This window comes from Mirounga leonina, unplaced genomic scaffold (genome assembly GCF_011800145.1).
Source record: "Mirounga leonina isolate KUSES-001 unplaced genomic scaffold, KU_Mleo_1.0 Mir_82, whole genome shotgun sequence".
NCBI lineage: Eukaryota > Metazoa > Chordata > Mammalia > Carnivora > Phocidae > Mirounga > Mirounga leonina.
The window spans coordinates 27257289-27283380 of record NW_023270825.1 but is presented as its reverse complement, the minus strand read 5'-3'; the positions used below and the strand labels follow the sequence as shown (position 1 = coordinate 27283380).

General features: G+C 42.2%; 2 protein-coding genes across 12 annotated transcripts in view; one reads left to right on the top strand and one right to left on the bottom strand.

The window, feature by feature from the left end:
* ENTPD5 (ectonucleoside triphosphate diphosphohydrolase 5 (inactive)) overlaps window positions 1-18316 on the bottom strand; it is a 39382-nt gene extending 21066 nt beyond the window's left edge. For 2 of the 11 annotated variants that reach the window (XM_034993289.1, XM_034993297.1), the window contains exons 1-4: window positions 18267-18316; window positions 14574-14653; window positions 12261-12442; window positions 8257-8322 (exon numbers count right to left, since the gene is read on the bottom strand). Coding sequence is in view for 3 of the 11 variants with exons in the window: in XM_034993297.1 (XP_034849188.1) it covers window positions 8257-8282 (26 nt within the window). In the remaining 8 variants the exon portion in view is untranslated. Of the gene's footprint in view, window positions 1-535; window positions 922-8256; window positions 8323-12260; window positions 12443-14573; window positions 14654-18266 lie in introns of those variants that run through there. The other 9 variants (XM_034993300.1, XM_034993290.1, XM_034993298.1 and 6 more) reach the window with 9 other exon arrangements.
* Window positions 18317-18370: 54 nt separating this feature from the next.
* Window positions 18371-26092, top strand: part of BBOF1 (basal body orientation factor 1) — a 39573-nt gene continuing 31851 nt past the window's right edge. The window contains exons 1-2 of the mRNA XM_034993312.1: window positions 18371-18595; window positions 22395-22623. Coding sequence (XP_034849203.1) covers window positions 18534-18595; window positions 22395-22623 — 291 coding nt within the window. The 5' untranslated portion in view covers window positions 18371-18533. The remainder of the gene's footprint in view (window positions 18596-22394; window positions 22624-26092) is intronic.

The window sequence follows — 26092 nt, the reverse complement described above, 5'->3', positions numbered from 1 at the left end:
ACTCTGAAAGGATGAACAATGATCCAGTAACTCAGGCACGGGATCTTAGCCATTTAACAGGAATATAATAGCTGACTTCTTTCCAACAGGAGATTAATTACCTACCCATTGGAAGATCACGATTCCAAACTTCCAAGGCAGGATTGTTTCTCCAATGTGTCAATTATATGTTTCATATGCTACTCAAAATAATGCAGCTAGTCAAGTTTACTTTCTGTAGACTGGGGAGTATACACATCAGTATACTGAAATTCACTCCTTTCAGAACTGGTCTTCTCAACATCTCTTGCTCACTTTCGCCTCTTCACCCCAACAAAGCCCCCTCTTCAATTTTTTTGAGACCTTGGTGCCAGCTAGTGTTTGTCACTGTTCTCATTTCCTTCTAATGTCTTTTCAATATATCTTTGTCTCTATAGTAAACACTAATACTCCCTAGGCAGTCTCCCTAGAGCTTCACACTCCGGATTCCCTTCCTCCATGTCACCCAGAGACAGACCACAATCCCACAGAACCTGGGCCCCATTTGGGTGCTCACCTGCTCATATCTGCCTGTTCCCCATGAATCCTTGCTGTCACTGTTGGTTGCCTTTTGCTCTTTGTTCCTATTTCACCCCTTCTGAATCAAGCTAGCTTCATGAGCCACATTCACCTTTGTGCTAGTTTGCAACTAACTACGTGGCATTTTGTTAACTCATTCCCTTCTTGATCCTTCACTCCTCCCTTAGCCACTTTTTTTTCTGGGTATACATGATTGTCTGGTTCATCTACTTTTATGATAGTTAAGTGCCAACTAGTAGCATTATTGCTAGGGCCGAAGTTGCTCAGGAGCTGAATTCTGTGTTTTTACACAGGACAGTGATTACCTAGTGTTTTTATATTATTAAATAACGTTATATTTACAATTATGAAATATGTAACTATGTCATAATGTTATTAATTCCTTACTATTTCATGTTTTTACAACCTTGGCCCAAGAGTAGGAAAGTTAATTGTATTCCTTGATGGCTTCTATCCTTGTGATGAATTTAGAAAGTTGGGTATTAAATTGTCTAATTAACAAGCATTTACTGAATGTCTAATGTACACCAGACACTGTGCTAGTTTCTAGATACAAAAGAGGAATCAGATACAGGTCCAGCTCTTGGGGCTTCAGCTTACTAGAAGAAACAGACAAGTAAACCAACAGCTATAATGTACATACTATGGTAAGTTCTCTTATGGGAATATGCAGAATATTATAGGAATGGACCTAAGAGGAAAGTAACTCATCTCAGAAGGGGAAGCATGGAGGTGGAAAGGGAGAGGGAGGCTCCTTAAGGGATAAGAGGCCTAAGCTGGGTCCTAAATCAGAGGTAGGAATTAACCTGGTGAAGTGACACAAGGAAAACCCTGAAAACTTTAAGTATCAAATAGATGGAGTATAGAGGACCAGAATAGAGCACAAGTGTGAGAAAGGACCCGTAGGTACTGAATCAGATTTCAAAAAGAGTGGACTTGTTTTCGTTAAACAGTTCCATGGCGACCCCTGTTATTTAAATTTTTCTATTCCCTCCCAAAACAAATATTAGTATTGACTGACCTGAATAAAATGACACAGTATTTCTCAACAGTTTAAAATAATGGAATGGGACAGGTGACTAGAAAATTCCACCAGGAAGTCTTAGGGAAGCTCCCACTGCCAATTCTCCTGAGCTCCACGAGAAGCTAGCTTTAATGAAGTTAAAAATTAAACATAATGCAAGTTTAAAATGTAACCAGAATGAAAATTTTAAACAATAAGCTGAACTACAGAAATGGATTAGCTAAACCACCCAGAGCCTAAGTTAGTCAAGCAGAGCAAAACCACGACTGATCTAATTAGTTAAGTCTGAAATAGATTCAGCACAGTAAGCAATGCCTCATTTGGGAATATAAGTTGGGACCTACATACCCAATACTAGGGGCCAGAGCTCTGGAACACTTTGCTATCTGAAGGCTGTCTAAGGTGAGGGTATATGATATCTTTTGTACTCCCAAACTCAAGTACTGAGCCTGGAACATGTTAGCCATCAGTAAATTTCTCATGAATAGACTTGCTACAACTGAGCTAATAATATCTGCAGACAAAAGCATCAGGGAAGGGGGTACCACCTTTCCCAGCATCTTACCATGACAATGTATCACATACCCAGCTCCCCATCCCCCTCCAAACCAGCTCATGGATAGGAGTGCTACTCCAGGAATCCTATTTATTCACATATCATTCATTTAGCCATTCCAGAAATTATCAGTTGCCCAGTGCTACTTACAAGTATGGCATGCAAAAGATGAATCATCTTAGACCTGCCCTTTAAGAGACTACAGTAAACAGGAAAAAAAAAGAATACATGTCCATTAACAACCTCTGTAGAGTTAAAATGTGACAAGTAGCTCAGTTACCATGCTCTGAAACTTCAAAGCAGGGAGAGATTATGCCCAGCTGGAATAACTGAGAAGGCTTTGTGAAAGAAGTGGCATTTGAAGAGGGTCCTAAGAAGGGGCATTAAGACAGGAGAGGAGTGCTTTTCAGGAAACAATGATTCAAGACATGGAGGTAGAAAAGGGATGGAGGCCTCTGGGGAATAGTGAACCCATCAGTTTGACTGACTGTGATAGGAAATAAAGTTGGAAAGGCAAAGTCAGGTCAGACAGTACAGCACACCAAATACTCAGCTGAGTTTAGACTAAACTCTGCAGGGAATGGGAAGCCACTGAAGATTTTGAGCAACGGAGTGTCACAAATATGAATCTGGCCGTTAGATGTAAGACTGAAGTGGGGGGGGCGCCTGGGTGGCTCAGTCGGTTGGGCGACTGCCTTCGGCTCAGGTCATGATCCTGGAGTGCCGGGATCGAGTCCCGCATCGGGCTACCTGCTCGGCGGGGAGTCTGCTTCTCCCTCTGACCCTCCTCCCTCTCACGCTCTCTGTCTCTCATTCTCTCTCTCGCAAATAAATAAATAAAATCTTAAAAAAAAAAAAAAAGACTGAAGTGGGGACCCTTAGTAGGCTCCATTCCAGTGTCCAATTCTACAAACATTCACTGATGCCCACTAAGTGCTAGGTGCTCAAGAAGTAAATGTGAATAAACAGATGTTTTTATCCAAGATGCTCAGTCTGCAGAGGTGACAGACATAGACACAAATAACCACACCTTCTTAAGTTAATCATAAAAACACCAGAGGAGCCCAAAGCCTTAAAGGACTAACTCTACCTACAGGATTAGGAAAGGCATCATGAGATGATATTTGAACTAATCATGAAAAATGAACAGAACTACATAAATAATACAGACATGTGAATAAAGACCAGAGGGACTATAAAAAGATGAAAAGAAATAGGTGTATTATGGATGGTTTGATTTCATTTTTTGATTTCCTCAAAAATTTTTGTCATATGGATTTCAGAAACAAAACAAAAACAAAAACTATAGGGGAAGAGTATAGAAGAGAGGGTTAGTATTTAATGCAGAGGAAAGACTGTGGCCAAAGGAACACAATTTGAGGTAATAGTAATAGCAGCTAAGACCTTAATACTTCCCAAGCAGTATGTTAAGTATTTTATATGCATTATCTCATTTAATCTTATAAAACCATTCTGTGAGGTAGGTTCTATTTATTAACATCCCCATTCTAGAAACGAGAAAACTGAGGCATAAGAAGCTAGGTAAGACCACATAGTAGAAAGTGAAAAGAGCCAGAAATCAAACTCAGATGGTCTAATTCCAGAGCCCACAGTTTTAATCAGTAGATCACCCAGAAGGGTCATCTAGAATGACTCTAGAGAAAAATGGATATGGGGGTGGGAGGAGAAGGTAGAGCAGAGAAGAATGATCAGAGATGAAGCTGGAAAGTTAGACCGGCATCAACATGCAGAAGTCTTACAGTAGTTTGATCTCCTTTCTATATACAACCAAGAACTTTTGATCTGTTTCCTGCTGGTTCTATCTTCATTACATTCCCAGAATCTGACCATTTCTGGTCACTCATTGCCACCACTTTGGCCTAAGCCACCATCATCTCTCCTGTGACTTACTCTAATATTGTCTTAATACATCTCTGCTTTTACTCTCACTCCCCTAGAGTCTTTTTTTTTTTTTTTAAAGATTTTATTTATTTGACAGAGACAGACACAGCGAGAGAGGGAACACAAGCAGGGGGAGTGGGAGAGGGAGAAGCAGGCTTCCCGCCGAGCAGGGAGCCCGATGCGGGACTCAGTCCTGGGACTCCAGGATCATGACCTGAGCCGAAGGCAGTCGCTTAACCAACTGAGCCACCCAGGCGCCCCTGATCTTTTTCTTTTTTTTATTGCACCTTATCACATTCTAACATATTAGATAGTTTATGTATTGTTTATTACCTGTGTTCCTCTGATAGAATATAAGCTCCTAGAGAGCAGGAATCTTTGTTTACTGATGTAGCCCAAGCACCTAGAAAAGTGTCCAAGTAGGTTCTCAATGGAAACTGACAATAGGAATAAACTGCAAAGTGACATAAAAAGGGAAAAATAGGGGCGCATGGGTGGCTCAGTTTGTTGAGCAGCTGCCTTCAGCTCAGGTCATGATCTCGGAGTCCTGGAATAAAGCCCTGCATCGGGCTCCCTGTTCAATGGGGAGTCTGCTTCTCCCTCTCCCTCTGTTCCTCCCCTCTCCTCGTACTCTCTCTCTCAAATAAAATCTTTAAAAAGGGGGGGGGGGAATAATATATATTTGTATAAATAGATTTTAAGAGAATTAATGAATACCTAATCTAGTCCTATTGTTTTAGGAGAAACTATAATTTTATTTTTCTGAATCTATTAGTTCTATAGCTATATTGAATTTCTTTAATTCACACACTTTGTTAAAATTGCAATAAACTGAAGTAACTTAGCCCCCGCCCCAAATCTAAAGGATACTAAACATTATTTACATTGCCCAAGTTCTCTTCTATTTATTAAACCAATAAATATTTGGGATGCTGTACACTGTTACCTACTGCTGCACAACGAATAATCCCAAAACTTAGTTGCTTAAAACAATAAGATACACTTATTATCTCACAGTTTCTATGGTTCAGGAATTTAAGAGTGGCTTAATTGGGAAGTTCTGACTCCGGGTCTCTCATGATACTGGAGTCAAGATGCAGGCTGGGGCTACAGTCAACTGAAGGCTTGACTGAAGCTGAAAGCCCACCTCCAAAATGGCTCACTCAATGGCTGGTGAGCTGATGCTGGTTGTTGGAAGGAAGCCTCAGCTGCTTCCCAAGTGGACTCTCCAAAGAACCTTGAATATCTTTACATGGTGGCTGGCTCCTCCAGAGTGGGAAACCCAAGAGAGAGCAAGGTAGAAGCGGCTGTTTTTTTATGACTTAGCCCTGTAAGTCATACATTATTACTTCCCCCATATCCCATTGGTCCTATAGTCCAACCCTGAGGAAATGTGTGAGAGGATGGGCATGAATACCAAGAGGTGAGGATCAGTGGGGGCCATCTTAGAGGCTACTGCAAGTTATAACCAGTATTTGCATAATATTTTGTGTTCAGCTTTTTTTTTTTCAGTTTGTACATTATTTCTATTAACGGAGCTTACACACTTCTTGTTTTAGGAACTACATGTTATTCCAATGAGATTAACTCTAAAAAATTAAAAACAGTATAGACTTTTAATTTCTCTGAAAATAATCATATCCCACCACTTGATGCTTTCCATTTTTTTTCTATTACAGTCCTGATTTTTTTTTTAGATTTAAAAAAAATTTTTATTTATTTATTTGACAGAGAGAGACACAGCAAGAGAAGGAACACAAACAGGGGGTAGTGGGAGAGGGAGAAGCAGGCTTCCCGCTGAGCAGGAAGCCTGATGTGGGGGCTCGATCCTAGGACCCTGGGATCATGACCTGAGCCAAAGGCAGACACTTAATGACTGAGCCACCCAGGCACCCTCCTCCTGATATTTTTTTAAAAGATTTTATTTATTTATTTATTTGAGAGAAAGTGAGTGAGTGAACATGAGTGTGGGGGAGGGGCAGAGGGAGAGAATCTTAAGCAGACTCCACTCTGAGTGTGAAGCCTGATGTGGGGCTTGATCTCAGTACCCTGAGATCATGACCTGAGCCGAAACCAAGAGTCAGACGTTTAACCAACTGAGCCACCCAGGCATCCTGAGTCCCAGTATTTTATTTAAGGAGAAGCATTAAAGTCAGAAAAACTACAGCTCATACAATATCCTGCTTGTTCCTAGGGTGAAAGGAATGTAAATACTTCAAAAACGTCAGATATATTTAGGAAAGAGTAGGGAGAAAATAAACGAGTCACTATATTTGTTACAATTATAAGCATCCATTAATAACTGAATAATAAACCTAACAGTGAAATGAAATGCTAAATCAAGGAAGGTATAGAGTGAAAATATTTATATTAACAGAATAGCAACTTTCTTCATGCTATATATAGAAAGAAAATGTCCAATCAGACAACAGTAGCATTAATACTTAGGTACCAAAGAGATATTTGGTAGAAAGGGAGAAGACTGACAACTGGCACAGATATGAAAACCACTGAAAAACTCTGTAACAAGCATTTTTCTTTCTTTCTTTTTTTTTTTTTAAAGATTTTATTTATTCATCTGAGACAGAATGAGAGAGAGGAGGGAGGGTCAGAGGGAGAAATAGACTCCCTGCCTAGCAGGGAGCCCGATGCGGGACTCGATCCAGGGACTCCAGGATCATGACCTGAGCCGAAGGCAGTCGCTTAACCAACTGAGCCACCCAGGCGCCCGCATTTTTCAGTCATCAACAAAATAAAAAAGAATTATTAAATAATCACCTTGTTTTAGAACGCTGCCAAAGAGCTGTAATAAGACTTATAAGCATGGAAACTACAAGGGAGAGATTGAATGGGAAGAACTTCCCAACAGTAGGAGTTGTTGCGCTGGTGGTGAGGAGAGGATTCTTGCCCCAAGGGCCCAGCTCAAGTCTGACTACGTTGTCCCTGGTGGATTCACAAATCAGAAGGCTGGTTGAATGAGATCTCTTTTAAGGTCTCTCCAACCCTAAGAGCAAACACCCCCAATAAAGGAATTAGAATTGATACATTGGTAGTTAACAACAAATATAAAATCTTCCCTATAAACAGATCACTTCTTTCTGTACTTTATTCCATTTTAATCAAAACATCATTAGACAAGTGTCAAAAAGGCCGATTCTATACAATGAAACCATTTGGGTGTTATACCAAAATGAGATCAGGCAGTGCCTGACTTCATTCTTCATTGTTTCAGGCTTGACTTAGCTACAGTACCCACTGCCTGGGGAAAGCTGCTGCTCTTGCTGCCCCTCTCTTCACAAGGCACAAGGCCTTTTCCTACCCATCCATTAAGAATGAAAAACCTTTAGACAGGAAGCTACTACCAGTCAGGAGAGGGTTAATATTGCTCCAGTGAGCAAATATAATAAAAACCTAAGGTGATAAACTATTTCTGCCTTCAAACCCATATCCATTGTGGGAGGCATTTATGTGCAGAAGAGTAATTACAAGGATCAATGCCCTTTGTCACTGTTTACACTGGAATTTGTGGGAAGAGAAGTGAAAACCTATTTTCTCTTTCTTGATATCAAATGAAAAGTATCTACTGCTTCAAATATGTTATATCAAAATGACAAAATGAGAAAGACTGAAATATTATGATGATACCTGATATATAAAGGAATAGGGCTGCCACACAAGTACCTTTCTTCAAATGTGTCTAAGATGCTTCCCCTTTAAATAATGTAACATTTTTATTTTAACAATGTTGGCTACAAATATTTCTAAAGTGACTTATGATTCAGGGTCATGATTATGATCATCAGTTATATTTTTCTGCAAACCTGGGATGCCTCTAAGGGCTACACAGTTCTATAGGACTGTTTGCCTGTCTGCCATCAAATGGTCCCAGATTGCTATGCTTTTTGAGCTAGTCTTCCCTGACATCATGCTGTGTATCACTGATGAGTGTTGTATATACAGAATTCCTTCAATAAGCTGCCATCACGGTAATTTTTTTAAATCTTTAAAATCAATGGGATGTAAGTCAGAAAGCCATAATTATTGGATTTTTATGTCAACTCATGCAAATGAGAGCCTCTCCAAAATGATAAGGGTTGTAGACCTTGAGACAGGTCTTTTAGTGGCTCAGAGATTGAGCTCTCAGGAATAAGAAAGCAGAATGTGCAGAAATCTGACCTATGGAAAAGTAGGGTATTATTTTATATTGGCTACTTACCAATATTTTCTTTTTCTTCTGGGCATTCCCCTTTCTTTCCTTCAACTAATGTGCCATTTTTTCAACCTATAGAAGATGGACATGGATAATCATAAGAGCAAAGTTCTCTCTTTTCTCTCTTGTCAGTAAGCTTATTTTTGAGGTGATAATTTTTTTTTATATTCATTTCTAATCTGCTCAATCTTTGGAAACCAGATCACCACGCTCATCTCCTGACTTGCAGTCTAGTACTCTTGGGCTCTTTCTCCTTTTCCATACTTTCTTCTCATTCAAACTACGAATATAGCCACTCTTACAAAATCACTTGTTTATAAAATCAGCAACAGCAAAGGGAGGCAAGTCACACTCCCTCTAAAAGCTAGTGTATATTTTGTATAAATGTATGTGTGTAAATGTATGGGGGGCAGTGACTAAGGAGCTGATCCATAAACAAAGTGGATAAAATCTAGTTTATGCACTTAGTGGGGTCTTTTTTTTTTGCTGTAAAGAACTCCTCTAATAAGGTGTGTGTTCCATAGTGTGATCAAGAGGGGCCATTTACTATTACATGTATGAGTGCATGGTTAAAAGGGACCAAGCCTGTGCTCGCTTCGGCAGCACATATACTAAAAAGGGACCAAGCCAATCCTAGTCCAAGGTACATATCCACAACAACTGAAGATAAGGACTCAAAAAAATATTTCTACACCGATGTTCATTATAGCATTATTCACAACAACCAGAGGTGGAAACAACTGAAGTGTCCATCAATAGATATGCAACAAAATATGATACATATATTCAATAAATATTATTCAGCTATAAAAAGGAATGAAGTTCTGGTGTGCCTAGCTGGCTCAGCTGGAAGAGCATGTGACTCCTGATCTCAGGGTCATGAGTTCAAGCCCCACATTGGAGACTGTGTAAATTAAAAAAAGAACAGAAATGAAGTTCTAACACATGCTACAGTATGGATGAACCTTGAAAACATTACGCTGAGTGAAATAAGCTGGATACAAAAAGATATATATGATTCCACTTACATGAAATGTCTAGAATAGGTAAATTCATAGAGACAGAAAGTAGATTGAGGTTAGCAGGGGGTAGGGGAGTAGAGGAGAATGGGAGTTATTGCTTAACAGGTCCAGAGTTTCTGTTTGAGGTGATGACAGAGTTTTGGAAATAGATAGTAGTGATGGTTATAAAACAGTGAATATAATTAATACTATTGAACTGTATACTTAGAATAGTTAAAATGGCAATTTTTATGTTATATATTTTACCACAGTAAAACATTTATTTATTTTTTTTTTAAAGATTTTATTTATTTATTTGAGAGAGAGAGAATGAGAGACAGAGAGCATGAGAGGGAGGAGGGTCAGAGGGAGAAGCAGACTCCCTGCCGAGCAGGGAGCCCGATGCGGGACTCGATCCCGGGACTCCAGGATCATGACCTGAGCCGAAGGCAGTCGCTTAACCAACTGAGCCACCCAGGCACCCCAGTAAAACATTTTTTTAAAAAGCAGATGCAAGGGGTTACCTGGGTGGCTCAGTTGGTTGAGTGTCAAACTCTTGATTTCAGCTCAGGGTTGTGAGATTGAGCCCTGCATCAGGCTCCATGCTCAGCAGGGAGTCTGCCTGAGATTCTTTTTCCCTCTCCCCCTACCCCCCTCCACCCCACTCGCATGCAAGTAAATAAATAAATAAATCTTAAAAAAAAAAAAAAGGCAAGCAGATGGGGGCACCTGGCTGGCTTAGTCAGTCGAGCATGTGACTCTTGATCTCGTGGTTATGAGTTCAAACCCCACACTGGGCATACAGCTTACTTCAAAAAAAAAAGAAAAGAAAAGAAAGAAAGAAAGTGCAGATGGAACCAAATGTAAGATCCTAAGAGGAAAAACTTTGGCTATGATTTTTTTTTTTTAAGATTTTATTTATTCATTTGAGACAGAGAGAGAGAGAGAGCATGAGCAGTGGGAGAGGCAGAAGCAGGCTTCCCGCTGAGCCAGGAGCCCGATGTGGGGCTCGATCCCAGGACCCCGGGATCATGACCTGAGCCAAAGGCAGACACCCAACCATCTGAGCCACCCAGGCACCCCTATGATTTCAATAAAACAAAAGTCATGGCAACATTTCATCCTTTGGATATCTCACCCATACACAGCCAATTACGATTTAAATTCTGAAGGGTAGTACTGATACTCAGAAAATATCTTTAAGCATTTGAATTTATACAGTATCTTCCATTCTCCCAGAAAGTTAAACCTACCTATGTAACATAAATCTGAAAATTATACATCCAAGAGTGGTTTCAAACAAGGTTAGAAATTCTAACTACACGGCCCCCAAAGCAAACATTTTCAAGACATTTTGTTAACTACAACTTAAACACCTTCCCAGTATGCCCTTGGAAACCAAGAATGCAATGAGTGATATCTACCTCTAAGCATGCAATCTTGACAGTTCTATTAAGATTTTTTTTTTAAAGATTTTATTTATTTATTTGAGAGAGTGAGAATGAGAGAGAGTACATGAGAGGGGGGAGGGTCAGAGGGAGAGGCAGGCTCCTCGCTGAGCAGGGAGCCCGATGCGGGACTCGATCCCGGGACTCCAGGATCATGACCTGAGCCGAAGGCAGTTGCCTAACCAACTGAGCCACCCAGGGGCCCCTAAGTTTTCTTTTTTTTTAAAATTTTTTTCTTTTCTTTTTTTTATCAAGTTCAATTAGCCAACATATAATACATCAGTTTTTGATGTAGTGCTCAATTAAGTTTTCCTTTTAAAAACACTTAATATTGTGTGTATGTCAATACACTGAACTCAAAACAAAAGACACTTCAAACTGGCATCTCCAAATGCCCCCTTTCCTTGGCACCCTTGCCCCCCACACACACAGAGGCTAAATGGATTCTCTTATTTCCTGTTCATGTTAGTAGCATCACAGATTTCCTAATTCACAACTCAAAATCCTCGCCATCTTTGAATTCTCCACTCTCATACCTTCTATATTCCAATCTGTTATCAAGAACCGGTAATTTTTCCTTTGTAATATCTTTCCCATCTCTTTCTCCTTCTTTCCTCCCTAGTACCCCTGTTAATATCTAAATTCTGGCCATTATTACTTCAGACTTGGGACTGTTACAGCTTCTTAACTGGTCTTCCAATTACCAATGTCTCTATTCTCAAATCTATACACCACTATTTTCAACATTTTCCCACTAGATTTTAACCCACAGCATGTCAGGAATTCATTTATCTTTGAACACTGTACAACCTGGCATATATGTTTAATTAATCAATGTCTGCTGAATGAATGAATACATAAATCAGCTCACTCTCGTTAAAACTTTCACAAGGGCGCCTGGGTGGCTCAGTTGGTTAAGCGACTGCCTTCGGCTCAGGTCATGATCCTGGAGTCCCGGGATCGAGTCCCACGTCGGGCTCCCTGCTCGGCAGGGAGTCTGCTTCTCCCTCTGACCCTCCCCCCTCTCATGCTCTCTATCTCATTCTCTCTCTCAAATAAATAAATAAAATCTTTAAAAAAAATAAAAAATAAAAAAAAATAAAACTTTCACAAATTGGGGCACCTGGGTGTCTCAGTTGGTTAAGGTCATGATCTCAGGGTTGTGAGACTGAGTCCCATGTACGGCTCCCCACTCAGTGGGAAGTCTGCTTGAGATTCTCTCCCTCTCCCCCCTGCTCATTTTCGCTCTCTAAAATAAATAAATAAATCTTTAAAAAAAAAGGGGGGGGGCGCCTGGGTAGCTCAGTCAGTTGGGCATCTGCCTTCGGCTCGGGTCATGATCCTGGCATCCTGGGATGGAGCCCTACATCGGGCTCCCTGCTCAGTGGGGAGTCTGCTTCTCCCTCTCCCTGTGCCCCTCCCCCTGCTTGTGCACTCTCTCTGTCTCTCTGATTTGCTCTCTCTCTCTAATGAATAAATAAAATCTTTAGAAAAATAAAACTTTCATCAATTTTCCACTTTTCATAACAGAAGGTACAAACTCAAAGACCTACATACTTACTGGGGCCAAGCAGGAAACAGAAGTCAGTAAAGGTGTAAACCCACAGGAAGTGGTGGAGACTATGGCAAGCTAGAGAGGACATAGGCCATCTGAACAGGCCGTTGCTCGCTGCTGCCACAAACTGCCGCCATGATGAACTACAGGCTCCGTATTGCCAGGTCTTCTGGTTTTTTCAAGATAAGCTGAAAGCACAGATTTCTGTGTGGAATCTGGTTTTTAAACAGTGACAACTAATTCCACTTAAAAATTTTAAAAAACCCAAAAGCCACTGTGCAGGCCTGGCAAAACACTATGGGTCAAATCCAGCCTTCAAGTTACAAGTTGGCGTCTCTGCTCTGTAGGATAAAAGACAAACTCCCTGCCTCACATTTGAAGTCCTTCACTGTGAATTCCCAGGCTACCTTACCAAAGTTTTTTGCCCACTACTTTCATACAAGAACCCTCTCCTCTAGTCTAGCAATTCTCAAACTTTAGGATGTATCAGAACCACCTGGAGGACTTGTTAAAACATAGGTTGGTGGGCCTCACTGCCAGCATCCTGATTCAGCAGGTCTCCAGGGGGGCCTGAGAATCTCCATTTCTAGTTTGTAACAAGTTCCCAGGTGATGCTGATGCCACTGGTCCATGGACCACACTTTGGGAACTACTGCTCTAGTTAAAAATCTCCTTGTCTCAAACACACACTGAATTTTGCTCACATGATTCTACCTTTCCAGAAAGTCTTCCCTCTTCCTTTCAGCCCACCTTCTGTAAACTTTCTCTATAAGAGCCTTTCATGTCCCCAAATTCCTGCAGCACTTACACCATCTTCCCTTTATCCATCACGGTTTGGTGTTTTTTATTAACTGTTAGTACCTCGGTGCCAATGAAGTTGTGTATTCTCACAGATCAATGCTCAGGTCAGTACCTGATATACCTGACTATAAGCCACTTGGAGGCTGGTACTCCTCAAGCTGTCAGGTAGCATGGTATACAGCTGGTACTCACTAAACTTTTTTTTTTTTAAAGATGTATTTATTTATTTATTTTAAAGAGAGAGAGAGAACGAATGAGCAAGAGAGGGGGGCAGAGGGAGAAGGAGAGCAGACAGTGGGGAGCCAGATGTGGGGCTCAATCTTACGACCCTGAGATCACAGCCTGAACCAAAATCAAGAGTCAGACACTTAACTGAATGAGCCAGCCAGGTGCCCCCTCACTAAACATTTCTTAAATGAACATCTGCCAGATCCATGAAATCAAAGTGCAGATAAGTGGGACTTAAATTTGCATGTGTAATTTTTCTTAGAGAACTTGTAGTCCTGTGTAATGGCTTTGTCAGAATAGGCAACTAATAAAAATGGAATACTTTGCAAATAAATTGCCAGTAATAATAATTATCTTATTTTGTATAAAAATAAAACAGTCAGGGGCGCCTGGGTGGCTCAATCGTTAAGCATCTGCCTTTGGCTCAGGTCATGATCCCGGGGTCATGGGATCGAGCCCTGCATCGGACTCCTGGCTCAGGGGAAAGCTGCTTCTCCCTCTCCCACTCCCCCTGCTTGTGTTCCTTCTCTCTCTGTCTCTGTCAAATAAATAAAATCTTAAAAAAAAAAAAAAAGTCAATGTTAAAAAAAACACAACAATCCTAGTTTTAAAATTGATAACAGTAAACCCTTGATCTCCAGGATTTCTTATCCCTTGCAGGGATGTGACCTAGTCAATATCACAATATAATACCTATTTAATAGAATTCTGTATTTGTACCACGGGCAATAAAAAAGTAAGATGAAAGTAACTGACTCCCCATGATAATTGGAAACACGAATCAGTCCTTCAGATACAGTTTGGATAATACATTTATGCATGATTCTAAATGCTTTATGAAAACCAAATCAAAAGCTCTCCACCTATACTCTTCCATCTATAGAGTTCCATCTACTATCAGGTGATTTCAGGGATGATTTATGAGTAGAAACTTTGAGTCTCCAGGCGAAACAAGAATAAAGCCACAGATGACTTTACAGAGTAAACCCAAATTGGGAACTACTAGAAGAGAAAATTAGAAATACTATATATTTTGAAAAACAAAACAAAACAAGACCAGGAAATACTATATATTTTGATACGTAGTCCTAAGTTGTTTGGCTTTTTGAACAACTTTACACTTGATATTACAATCAACAGGACAAGAGAAAAGTCATCATTTGATAAGGACAGAGAATCCAATTCAGAAAGAAAACACCAACAAAACCCACCCAGAAGCAATATGAAGTACATTTAGAGCTTTAAGCTAGCACAGATGTTACTTTCTATCAGGTTCCTTGTCCTACCTACCAGGACCATAATGATCTTGTCTGCATGAGGATTCAGCCAAGACACTCCCACATTTCTATGTTGACCAGGAACTATGCAAACTGTAGAAAAAACAATTGTAAAGCCAAGTCAACAAAACACTAACTGGTTTATTCCAAGTTTTAAAAGCATTAGCATTCTAGGGGCACCTGGGTGGCTGAGTCGTTAAGCATCTGCCTTGGGCTCAGGTCATGATCCCAGGGTCCTGGGATCGAGCCCCGCGTCAGGCTCCCTGCTCCACGGGAAGCCTGCTTCTCCCTCTCCCACTCCCCCTGCTTGTGTTCCCTCTCTTGCTCTCTCTCTCTGTCAAATAAATAAATCTTTTTTAAAAAAGGCATTAGCATTCTAAAAAATAAAACAAAGCATATTTATTCAGCAAGATGATCCTGAAACTTCACAGTAAACCTACCTACCAGAAATTATGGAAGGAAATGTTACCAGATGAATTGCTAAATAGCAACTGCCTACTTTACTATCTGTATCATCAGATGTTTCTTACTAACAGATGACTGAATAATATCCAGTTCTTTGGCAGAGAATGTGGAGGTTCAGAAGACTGCAAATTCTAGAACCACCTCTACTATAGTATAAATATGGGCATTTCTCTTAGCCATAGTCATATCACAGCAGTTTTAACTACAAAGTTATGGTAAATAAAAATGTTGTATGATTTTAAAAAACTATAAAGTATATGTAATTTAAAGTATTATGTGTATATTAAGAAATAATCTTGTTACAATCAAATTTTCATGTTTATAAATGAGTCTATAGGCCTGTGTTCAAACAAGGAAAGTCTTGAACTGACCTTCATATTATACAATAACCAATTTTTAGAATTCCAAATATACAGCCTGTATAGAAGATGCCCTAACCTCTCTTTTCTGCAAGTTATCAATAGGATGCACTTTCAGAACCTCAGACAAAAATTAATCCTAACTTTATGGATATTATCAGAGGAAATTCCTTCAGTGTATGGACCCACCAGAGTGTGACATACAAATAGAGGGAAAATTTGCACCAGAAATACAGTAAGTCACCAGAGGGAAGGGGTTGGAGGGTTAGGCAAAACAGGTGAAGGGGAATAGGAGATGCAGGCTTCTAGCTGTGTAATTGATGTGGGAAACAAAGGCAAAATAAAAAAATTAAATTTCCTTACTATTTAAAGCCCAATGACAAGTCCTTGGAACAGGCAGAGTGATGTTCCTCTAGGAACTCAGCTGCCTTGATGTTAGTACTTTGGTAAGGGCAAAAGGAAACCTTAGCCCGACCCCCCGGAATCCTGTGGTCTATTTTAATATATAAAAATTCCTTTGGAAACTTTTTATCTCTACTTCCCCACCAAGATATATGTTGGCAATCATCCCCCAAGCATATGGCCCACTGATATACATCTGAAGGGTCTCATGACTAAGGGTTTACTAGACAGTAATAAATGACCTTTTCCTAATAATAGCTAGCCCCCTCAAGCTCCTGGAAACCTTGCTTCCAAAATTCCTTAGAGACTTAAGCTATCCCTAACCCCCTCCCAACTTGAAAGTATATAATTGGCCACACCTCACAACCCCAGGGCAGCTTTTTCTGGCCACAGGTCCTGTCCCATGCTTTAATTAAACCACCTTTTTGCACCGAAGATGTCTCAAGAATTCTTTCTTGGCCGTCGGCTCTTAACCCCAACATTTCCCTACATCAGGATGAATAAATCATTGGAATAAAAGGGACTTAGGGAGTAAGTTAATGCATAGAAAATACAATGATACTGTAATAGCATTTTACACGGTAGCTACACTTGTGGTGAGCATAGCAGAACCTATAGAGGTGAATCACTATGTTGTACAACTGAAACTAATATAACACTGTGAATCAACTCTACTCAAAAAAAAGGGGGGGTAAGCTAAAATCACGCTAACACACGCTGTGTCTATAATTTTTTTTTTAAGATTTTATTTATTTATTTGAGAGAGAGAGAATGAGAGACAGAGAGCAGGAGAGGGAGAAGCAGACTCCCCGCCGAGCAGGGAGCCCGATGCGGGACTCGATCCCGGGACTCCAGGATCATGACCTGAGCCGAAGGCAGTCGCTTAACCAACTGAGCCACCCAGGCGCCCCCACACGCTGTGTCTAAAAAGATTTTCAGCGCTCATTAACAAATCAGCATGTTCCCTCTAGCCACAGAATTCATAAACAGAAGCTACACAACTGGAGGGAAAAAAAAAAAGTAAGGGGACATCAGGACAAAGACCTCGAGAAATGGAGAGGGAAGATGTACAAAGTTTTTAAAGAAACATTAAATTCAGGGGTGCTTGGGTGGCTCAGTCGTTAAGCATCTGCCCTCGGCTCAGGTCATGAACCCAGGGTCCTGGGATCGAGCCCCGCATCGGGCTCCCTGCTCCGCGGGAAGCCTGCTTCTCCCTCTCCCACTCCCCCTGCCTGTGTTCCCTCTCTGTCTCTGTCAAATAAATAAAATCTTAAAAAAAAAAAAACAAACAAAAACACCTTAAATTCAATTTGAAATGTAGGATAACGCATAGCAGAGCTTCAGTCACAAGTTTCCTAGGCACTGTCTTGGCACCATGAATTCCCGATCGTCCTCAATGACTAACTCTCACAGAATGAAGGCATAATCACAGAGCTCCTCCTCTGAAAAAGAACACTTTTGAATACCCCTTTTCACAAATGTGCTCAGGAAAAAACAAAACAAAACAAAAAACAAAGCACCAAAAGGCCGAAGTTCCAACTGCATGCAACTTGCACAAAAAGGGGCCGCGGACGAGACAGGTATCAATAAATGGGAATCCGGGGCCGTTTTGGGCGGGCAGCGTCGGACACACGGGACAGAACGGGGCCGAGGGCCTGACCCCAGAGCTCTCTCCTCGTGGCCCTGCCGCCTTTCCCACCCCAGGTGACAACACTTTTCTCCTCGTCGGAGCCTCTCCGACCCCAGCTGACAGGACTTTTCTCGGACGCCCGCACGCGCTCCCCAAACGAGGCTGCCAGCCTCACCGCCAACCACCGCCCTCGGAAAAGTGCTCCACGGCCTCATCAAAAAGTGTTGAGCCTGGCAAGTCCGTTGAATGCTTCATCCCTTACAGAATTAGCCAGAGTTAGAAGCTAGGAGAGGGGGCGCCTGGGTGGCTCAGTTGGTTAAGCGACTGCCTTCGGCTCGGGTCATGATCCTGGAGTCCCGGGATCGAGTCCCGCATCGGGCTCCCTGCTGGACGGGGAGCCTGCTTCTCCCTCTGACCCTCCCCCCTCTCATGTGCTTGCTCTCTCTCATTCTCTCTCTCTCTCAAATAAATAAAATCTTAAAAAAAAAAAAAAAAAAAAGAAGAAGCTAGGAGAGGGAGAAGGAAACCAAAAGAGTCAGGGCAGCTTCGGGAGAGGACGAGGCGGAGCACGGCGGCCTCGGCCACGCTGGCTGCGGCGTGAGGCCAAGGGGTGGACGCGATGGCAAGGAGGGGGAAACGCTGCAAAGCCGGCGCGGGGTGACGCACCGACGCCCGCGGCGGGGCGGACGGAACCCCAGGGAAGCAAGCCTCCTGAGGCTTGGGCGCACCGACCGTCGCGCCGCCGGAAACGCCCGGCCTGCAGGACGCCGCGCCGCCGCCCCGTGCGGGCCCGTTTCGAACCCGCGCCCGCCAGCCTGCCCAGCCGCGTCCCCGCTGCCCGCACACTCACCGCGCGCGCGCGCCGCCCCGGCGCGGCCGCCCGCCGCCCTCAGCCCTGGGAGCGCTCTCTGCCCCGCCCCCGTGCCCGGCCCGCGGACCGGGCCCCTTGCGGCGGCGGCGTCGGGGCTACGTCACGGGCGCGTGCGCTCTCAGGCGCACGGGCAACGGCCGGGACGGAACGTTACAAGCTGGGCGTGCTGGTTTCCTTAGAAACGGAGCCGGGCCGGGGAGGCGGTGGAGAAACGTCGACTGCAGTGGGGCCCCTGGTGAAGCCAGGATGCCGTCTAAGGGAAAGGACAAAAAGAAAGGCAAGAGTAAAGGCAAAGACAAAGACAAGAAGTAAGGAGAAGCCACGCTGGGGTCCCCTCTCCCCGGGCCTACCCTCTGGGGATTCGGGGCTGGGAACCGGCGGGACGCTGGGGCTGGCCGGCTGGCTAACTGCCCTCCTCTTGCTCTCCTGGATTCTGAAAAGGACAGCCTCATTGTTCAAAAATTCCCAAAATGCATGCGAACCGTACTGCTCCAACCTAAACAACGGAGTGTGAGTTTTGGGACCCTGAATAATTTAGACAGAGCCCCTGCCTATGTGTAATGCATTAACAATGGAGGCAGATAAGTTCCCAAAGAATAAAATACAGGACCAAATGAAATAGGGGCTAGTGAAAAAACCAAAGCACTGGGAATGAGGAGGAAGAGTTAGTTCTGACACTAGAAGTGAAGATCAGAAGGTCAGGATAACATTTCTTGGTATACTGAAGGTCCTCTAGACCAGCGCTGTCCAATAGGGTAGTGACCAGCCATGTGTGGCTCTTAAAATTTAAAAATCACATCTTCTGTTGTATTAGCCACATTTCATATGTTCAATAGGCACATGTGGCTACTGGTGACTGTATTGGACAGCCTAGGTATAGTACATTAACATCACCACAGAAAGTTCTGTTGGACAGTACTGCTCCAGACCGGTGGTTCTCAACTCGGGGCGATTTTGGCTCCCAGGGGACATTTGGCACTATCTAGAGACATTTTTGGTTCTCATCGGGGGATGTGTGCTACTGGCATCTAGTGGGTGGAGACCAAGGATACTGTTAAACATCCTGCAATGCACAGGACACCCCCCACCTGCTCTCCAAACAAAGAATTATTTGGCTCAGGATATCAGTAGTGCCAGGGTTGGAAACCCCTGCTCAAGACTACAAGCTTCTCGGGGCGCCTGGGTGGCTCAGTCGTTAAGCGTCTGCCTTCGGCTCAGGTCATGATCCCAGGCTTCTGGGATCGAGCCCCACGTCGGGCTCCCTGCTCTGCGGGAAGCCTGCTTCTCCCTCTCTCACTCCCCCTGCTTGTGTTCCCTCTCTCGCTGTGCCTCTCTCTGTCAAATAAATAAAATCTTAAAAAAAAAAAAAAAAAAAAAAGACTACAAGCTTCTCTAGAGTAGGCACTAAGCATTATTCTCCATATCTCCAGCACCTAGCAGAGACCCTGGATCATGGTGGATGCTTATTATTTGTTAAATAAACAAATTAAGGTGTCCATGTATGCTTCAACTTGAATCTTCTCTTTTTTCAATGGGAACTATGCTCTGGGTTTCATTCTCCCCCCGCCCCCGCCCCCCACCTGAGAGATCTCTGTGATGTAGTTGAGAATATCTTGAACATCTAGAGAATCTCTGGGTGATTGAAGAAGTAGTTCGTTGGGCCTTTTGAAGGATTCCTTTTGGTTCAAAGGAAAACGTAAAAGATTTGAACGAATTGGTAATTGTTCACGTTTCCCCAAGCTGGTCAGAACCCCTAAAGTAGGCATTGCTGTAGCACTAACCCTTTGCATGGAGTTGATGCTAGATTGCCACTAAATCTATTGGGTGACTCTAGTGGTTTGTTGGAATCATACATGGTGTCCAGCATCAATCACTATATATGGGACCAAAAGGGAATCCCCCAAACTTGTAAGGTTTATAAAGTAACTTGTTTAAGAGAGTAATACATGCTCAGTACAGAAGGTTTAGGAAACATGGAAGTCAAAGTAGAAAACAAAAATCACCTGTAATCCCATCATCCAAATGTAACTACTACTATCATTTGGGGATTTTCTTTTTCCTCTTTATAAAATGATAGCCCAGGGTACATATTTATTTGTAGCCCCCCCCATGTATTAATATAAGTATTCTTCTGCAGTGTAACTTTTTTCTTTCTTTTTTACATAATTGCATAAACACTTTTTTTAATTTTATTATTATTTTTTTTAAGATTTTATTTATTTATTTGACAGAGAGAGACACAGCGAGAGGGGGAACACAAGCAGGGGGAGTGGGAGAGGGAGAAGCAGGCTCCCTGCAGAGCAGGGAGCCCGATGCGGCACTCGATCCCAGGACCCTGGGATCATGACCTGAGCTGAAGGCAGTCGCTTAACCAACTGAGCTACCCAGGCGCCCTGCATAAACACTTTTTAGAAAAGATTTTATTTATTTGAGAAGGAGAGAGAGGGGCAGAGGGAGAGGGAGAGAGAGAATCCTTGAGCAGACTCCCCACTGAGCACAGAGCCCTGACGCAGGGCTGAATCCCAGGACCCTGAGATGATGGCCTGAGCCAAAGTGAGATCATGAGCTGAGCTGAGGTTAGACACTTAACCAACGGAGCCGCCCAGGTGCCCCAGTCTTGCACTTTTTAAAAGTGCCAAGGGCTTGTCACATTCTTGGAACTCACTAGCATAAGTTTTCTATTTTTGACCGTGCATCTACAGTACATTTATCAACAAGGAGGAACACTGAGGGTAACAGACCTTGTATTCCTTGGATTTTCCATGACTCATAGTTTGAGAAACGCTGCTTTGTTTTTCAGTCAGTATTAGTGGTTTTATGAGAAATCCTAGCTGCCATCAACTGTTCTGAGCAGCTTAGACCTGATACCTTCAGGGAGTAATTGGATGATTATAGCAAGGCAGCCTGTCACTACTGCCTAAATCATGCTGGAAAGGGAGGTCAAAGCAATAACAGGCTAGAGGGTTGGAGGTGGGGCTGGCATTAATTTGAAGAGAACAGAAGGGAAAGGGATGGAGAACCAGAAGTTGGTGGGGATGGAGGGTAGATAGTACAGAAAGATCCACACATAATCTATGTGTGAAAATATTTAGAGTTCAAATGCAGGTAAAGTCTTACTTATTATCTAAATATTTATGCATCCAGTGCCTACCACATATAAGGGGCATTGTTTTGTTAATCTTCATACCATAAATCTTTATTTTGTTGTTTGTTTTTTAAAGATTTTTCATTATTTAACAGAGAGAGAGCATAAGTAGGCAGAGTGGCAGACAGAGGGAGAGGGAGAAGCAGGCTCTCCGCCGAACAGGGAGCCCGATGCGGGGCTCGATCCCAAGATCCTGGGATCATGACCTGAGCCGAAGGCAGGCGCTTAACCGACTGAACCACCCAGGCGCCCCTAAATCTTTATTTTGAAAAACTCTACTTTTATCACTTCAATCTTTGAAGCCATGCTTTATTATTATTATTTTAAATTTTTCTTTTTACTTCTGTATAAGTGATTATGGTTCGTTTCTCAGCTGTCCTTGAAGCCTGATGCATTGTGGCACCAGCTAATAAAGTATTTAACATACTTGTCCTTGTGACTTGATCTTTTGTCCAAGGTCTAGCCAGAAATCCGCCCCCCAAAAAACAACCTAAAACAAAACCAAAACTGGGGTTGGAGTATGTGGAAGATTACAGAATGATGGACTTACAGTTACACTACGAATGTATTATCATGCAGAGGGGGAACTAAGGTAATGGATTTGCAGGAGTGAGAACCAAGGTCTAAAACTGAGTGGGTAGGAATAGAAATGACAGTTTCAAATACGAGAAAAAGAGGTAAATGAAAAGATGTGAAAGATTTATGAAATGAATTTGACTTACGCCTTTCCTCTTTGCTTTTCCAGTCCTTTAGAGTTATGCTCCAAAGCTCCCCTCTTCTGAGAAGAGTCACCCACTTAACTCCCTTATCATAAATATGTATTTATTAACTCATTCATCCAACAATATTTGCTCATATGTGCCAGGCAATGCCAACCAAAACAAATAGTAGTAAAGAGAAAGGTATAATTCTAATATAGTAGAGAAATAGTTATATGCTGTCAATGTCCTCTTCCCATGCAGGAAGATAATAAAAGCTGATGAATCTACAGTGGACAGAGCCAAGGCCAATGCCTCCCTTTGGGAGGCCAGGCTGGAAGTCACAGAACTCTCTAGGATTGAGTATCGTGATACTTCCCGGAGACTGGCAAAAAGTAATGAGGACTTAAAGAAACAGCAGTATAAAATGGAGAAAGATACAATGTCTGTATTAAGTTATCTGAAGAAGCAGGATCAGGAGAAAGATAATATGGTAGGTAGGTAGAAACCCTCCCGAGTCTCAATAACTACCTCTGTCATACTTGAAGCAGGACGTTATTGCTGAATGGCTTTACTGTTAGAATTGGCTCTTTTATTTTCAGACCTTGTCCCATTGTTTTCTTGTCTGAAACAGAGATTGATGGTCATATGGGAACATTATGGTCCATTTTATTTTAAGAAGAGCATAGTATATGACCTGTCTGTTTTTTTCAAGATTTATTTATTTGACGCGGGGAGAGAAGGAGTGTTCACACAAGCAGTGGGGGAAGGGCAGAGGGATAAGGAGAGAAAATCTCAAGCAGACTCCCTGGTGAGTGCAGAGCTCAGACACAGGGCTCCATCTCACAACCCCAAGATCATGACCTGAGCCAAAATCAAGTGTTCTGACACTCAACTGACTGAGCCACCCAGGTGCCCCTGACCTATATGTTTTTTGATATTGATAAATACTTTTAATGATTTATAAAGCAATTCACTGATAATCCACGATCACATGATTATGAACCCAGCAAGTTGAATCTCCTTTTTTTGGCTAGTTGAGTCTTGAATTTATCTTTCTGTACCCTATTTAAGTGTTGAGAGTGAAACTATTATTTTAGATCTGGAAGTAAAAGGGAAGGGAACTAATATTTTGGAGACCATATTTTGTACCAAGCACTATGCTAGGTACTTTATACCTCTCTTGTCTCATTAAGGACTTTTAATAACCCCATGTAGCTACAATATGTCATTCCCATTTTATAGATAATTGACTCTCAGAAAGGACAGATACTAACTTAAACTGTACCTGTGTGACCCAAAGTCACACAGCTAGTGGGTGTTAAAGTGGAATTTAGGTGCAACTCCAAATTCTTCTCTTTCCCATCTGCCTCTATGAGCTGCATGAATATTACTTATATATTTGTTTATTGTCTCTTTTCCTGATTAGAATGAAACCTCACAGAAGTAAAGAATTTGAGGGCTTTTTTAAAAAAGATTTTATTTATTTATTTGACAGAGGAAGAGAGAGCACAAGCAGGAGGAGCGAGAGAGGGAGAAGCAGGCTCCCCACTGAGCAGGGAGCCCTATGTAGGACTCGATCCCAGGACCTGGGTATCATGATCTGAGCCGAAAGCAGCCACTTAACCAACTGAGCCACCCAGGCATCCTGGGGCTTTTTTTTTATTGTTGTTCAGTGCTACCTCTCCAGCACCTGGTACAGGCATAACACATAGAAGGCGCTCATTAAAATATTTTTGCATGCATGAATGAATGGCTTGTGAGTGTACTGATAGTTTGAAAAAGTTAATATCAATCAAAACTAACTTCAAGATAATAGTGAAAGCATATTACAGAAATCAGGCAACTGAACATTTGTCTTGATTTTGTGAATTTTATTAAAGTAAATTTTTATACATTACTGTTATTTTTGTTACCTTCTTTCCTAGGCAACTTCCATTTTAAAAATTACTCTTTCAGGGGCGTTTGGGTGGCTTAGATGGTTAAGCATCTGACTTTGGCTTGGGTCATGATCCCGGGGTCCTGGGATCAAGCCCCGTGTCGGGCTCCCTGCTTACCTGGGAGCCTGCTTCTCCCTCTCCCTCTGCCATTCCCTCCGCTTGTGCTCTCTGGCTCTATCTCTCTGTCAAATAAATAAGATCTTTTAAAAAAATTGTTCTTTCGGGGCGCCTAGGTGGCTCAGTCGTTAAGCGTCTGCCTTCGGCTCAGGTCGTGATCCCAGGGTCCTGGGTTCGAGCCCCGCATCGGGCTCCCCGCTCGGCGGGAAGCCTGCTTCTCCCTCTCCCACTCCCCCTGCTTGTGTTCCCTCTCTCGCTGTGTCTCTCTCTGTCAAATAAATAAATAAAATCTTTAAAAAAAAAATTGTTCTTTCAATAGTAGGCATTAAAATTGTCTTCTATAAAGTATTATTCTAAGGTAAGCTTTTAGGTCAAGTAATTTTCCAAATTCATCACATAGAAGCTTTGTGGCCTGCATTAGCTGATTGCTGTTGGTTTATCAGTGTCACTTGTATTTCCTGATTTTCATCTGCCTTTGTGTATCAGAGGTCAGCATCTGGCTATGGCAAATGACATAATTTTCTCATAATTGCAGATGCCCACTGAAACCAAAGAGACTATCTTGGGAGGAAAAAGTAAAATAGATTAAATATATCCTGTTTAATGAGCTCTCCTATAGTTTTGTTACTCATTCTGCTATATCCTAGAAATGTGTCATTAAAACTTTAAACTGTTTATAGTCTTATATCATGTTAATTATAGAAATATTAGAAATGAAATGTGTTTTAGAAATATATTGAACAAAACTGGTGTTTTTGCATTTAAGGCTTTGTTCAATCACAAAATAAATCTCATATTTCACACCTGACCTATATGACTTAGAACTCTCACAATTTATATCATAAAATTTTTAGGTTTCCCTTAAACTAGTCTAATTACGACAGTATTTCACTTATATATCCTCTGATTCTATAACCATGTCAAGGAGTTGTTAGTTTAAAAAGTTACTCAGGGGGCTCCTGGGTGGCTTAGTCAGTTAAGCGTCTGCCTTCGGCTCAGGTCATGATTTCAGGGTCCTGGGATCGAGTCCCATATCGGGCTCTCTGCTCAGCAGGGAGCCAGCTTCCCCCCTCTCTCTGCCTGCCTCTCTGCCTACTTGTGATCTCTCTCTCTCTGTCAAATAAATAAATAAAATCTTTAAGAAAAAAAAGCTACTCAGGTTTCCTACTAAAACATACTAGCAACCTTGGACAAATGATTGATTCTAAGACCGGAGTAGGGAAAGTAAAAGATGAGCCTGGAATATCTGTGCAAGAAAGTAAGTAAGAAAATTAAAAGGCAGGGTAACTGGCTGGCTCAGTTGGTGGATCATGTGACTCTTAATCTCAGGGTTGTGAGTTCGAGCCCCGACATTGGGTGTAAAGATTACTTAAAAATAAAATCTTGGGGGCACCTGGGTGGCTCAGTTGGTTAAGCAACTGCCTTCGGCTCAGGTCATGATCCTGGAGTCCCGAGATCAAGTCCCGCATCGGGCTCCCTGCTCAGCGGGGAGCCTGCTTCTCCCTCTGACTCTCCCCCCCTCATGTACTCTCTCTCATTCTCACTCTCTCAAATAAATAAATAAAATCTTTAAAAAAAAAAATCTTGGGGCGCCTGGGTGGCTCAGTCGTTAAGCGTCTGCCTTCGGCTCAGGTCATGATCCCAGGGTCCTGGGTTCGAGTCCCACATCGGGCTCCCTCCTTGGGGGGAAGCCTGCTTCTCCCTCTCCCACTCCCGCTGCTTGTGTTCCTGCTCTCGCTATCTCTCTGTCAAACAAATAAATAAAATCTTTAATAAATAAATAAATAAATAAAATCTTAAAAAAAAAAAAAAGGGCACAGGTACTAGCTTGAAGGGGCTCCCACTGGCCAAATCTGAAACAATCGAAATAAAATGATGATAGTAAAGGATTATAATCCATTGAAT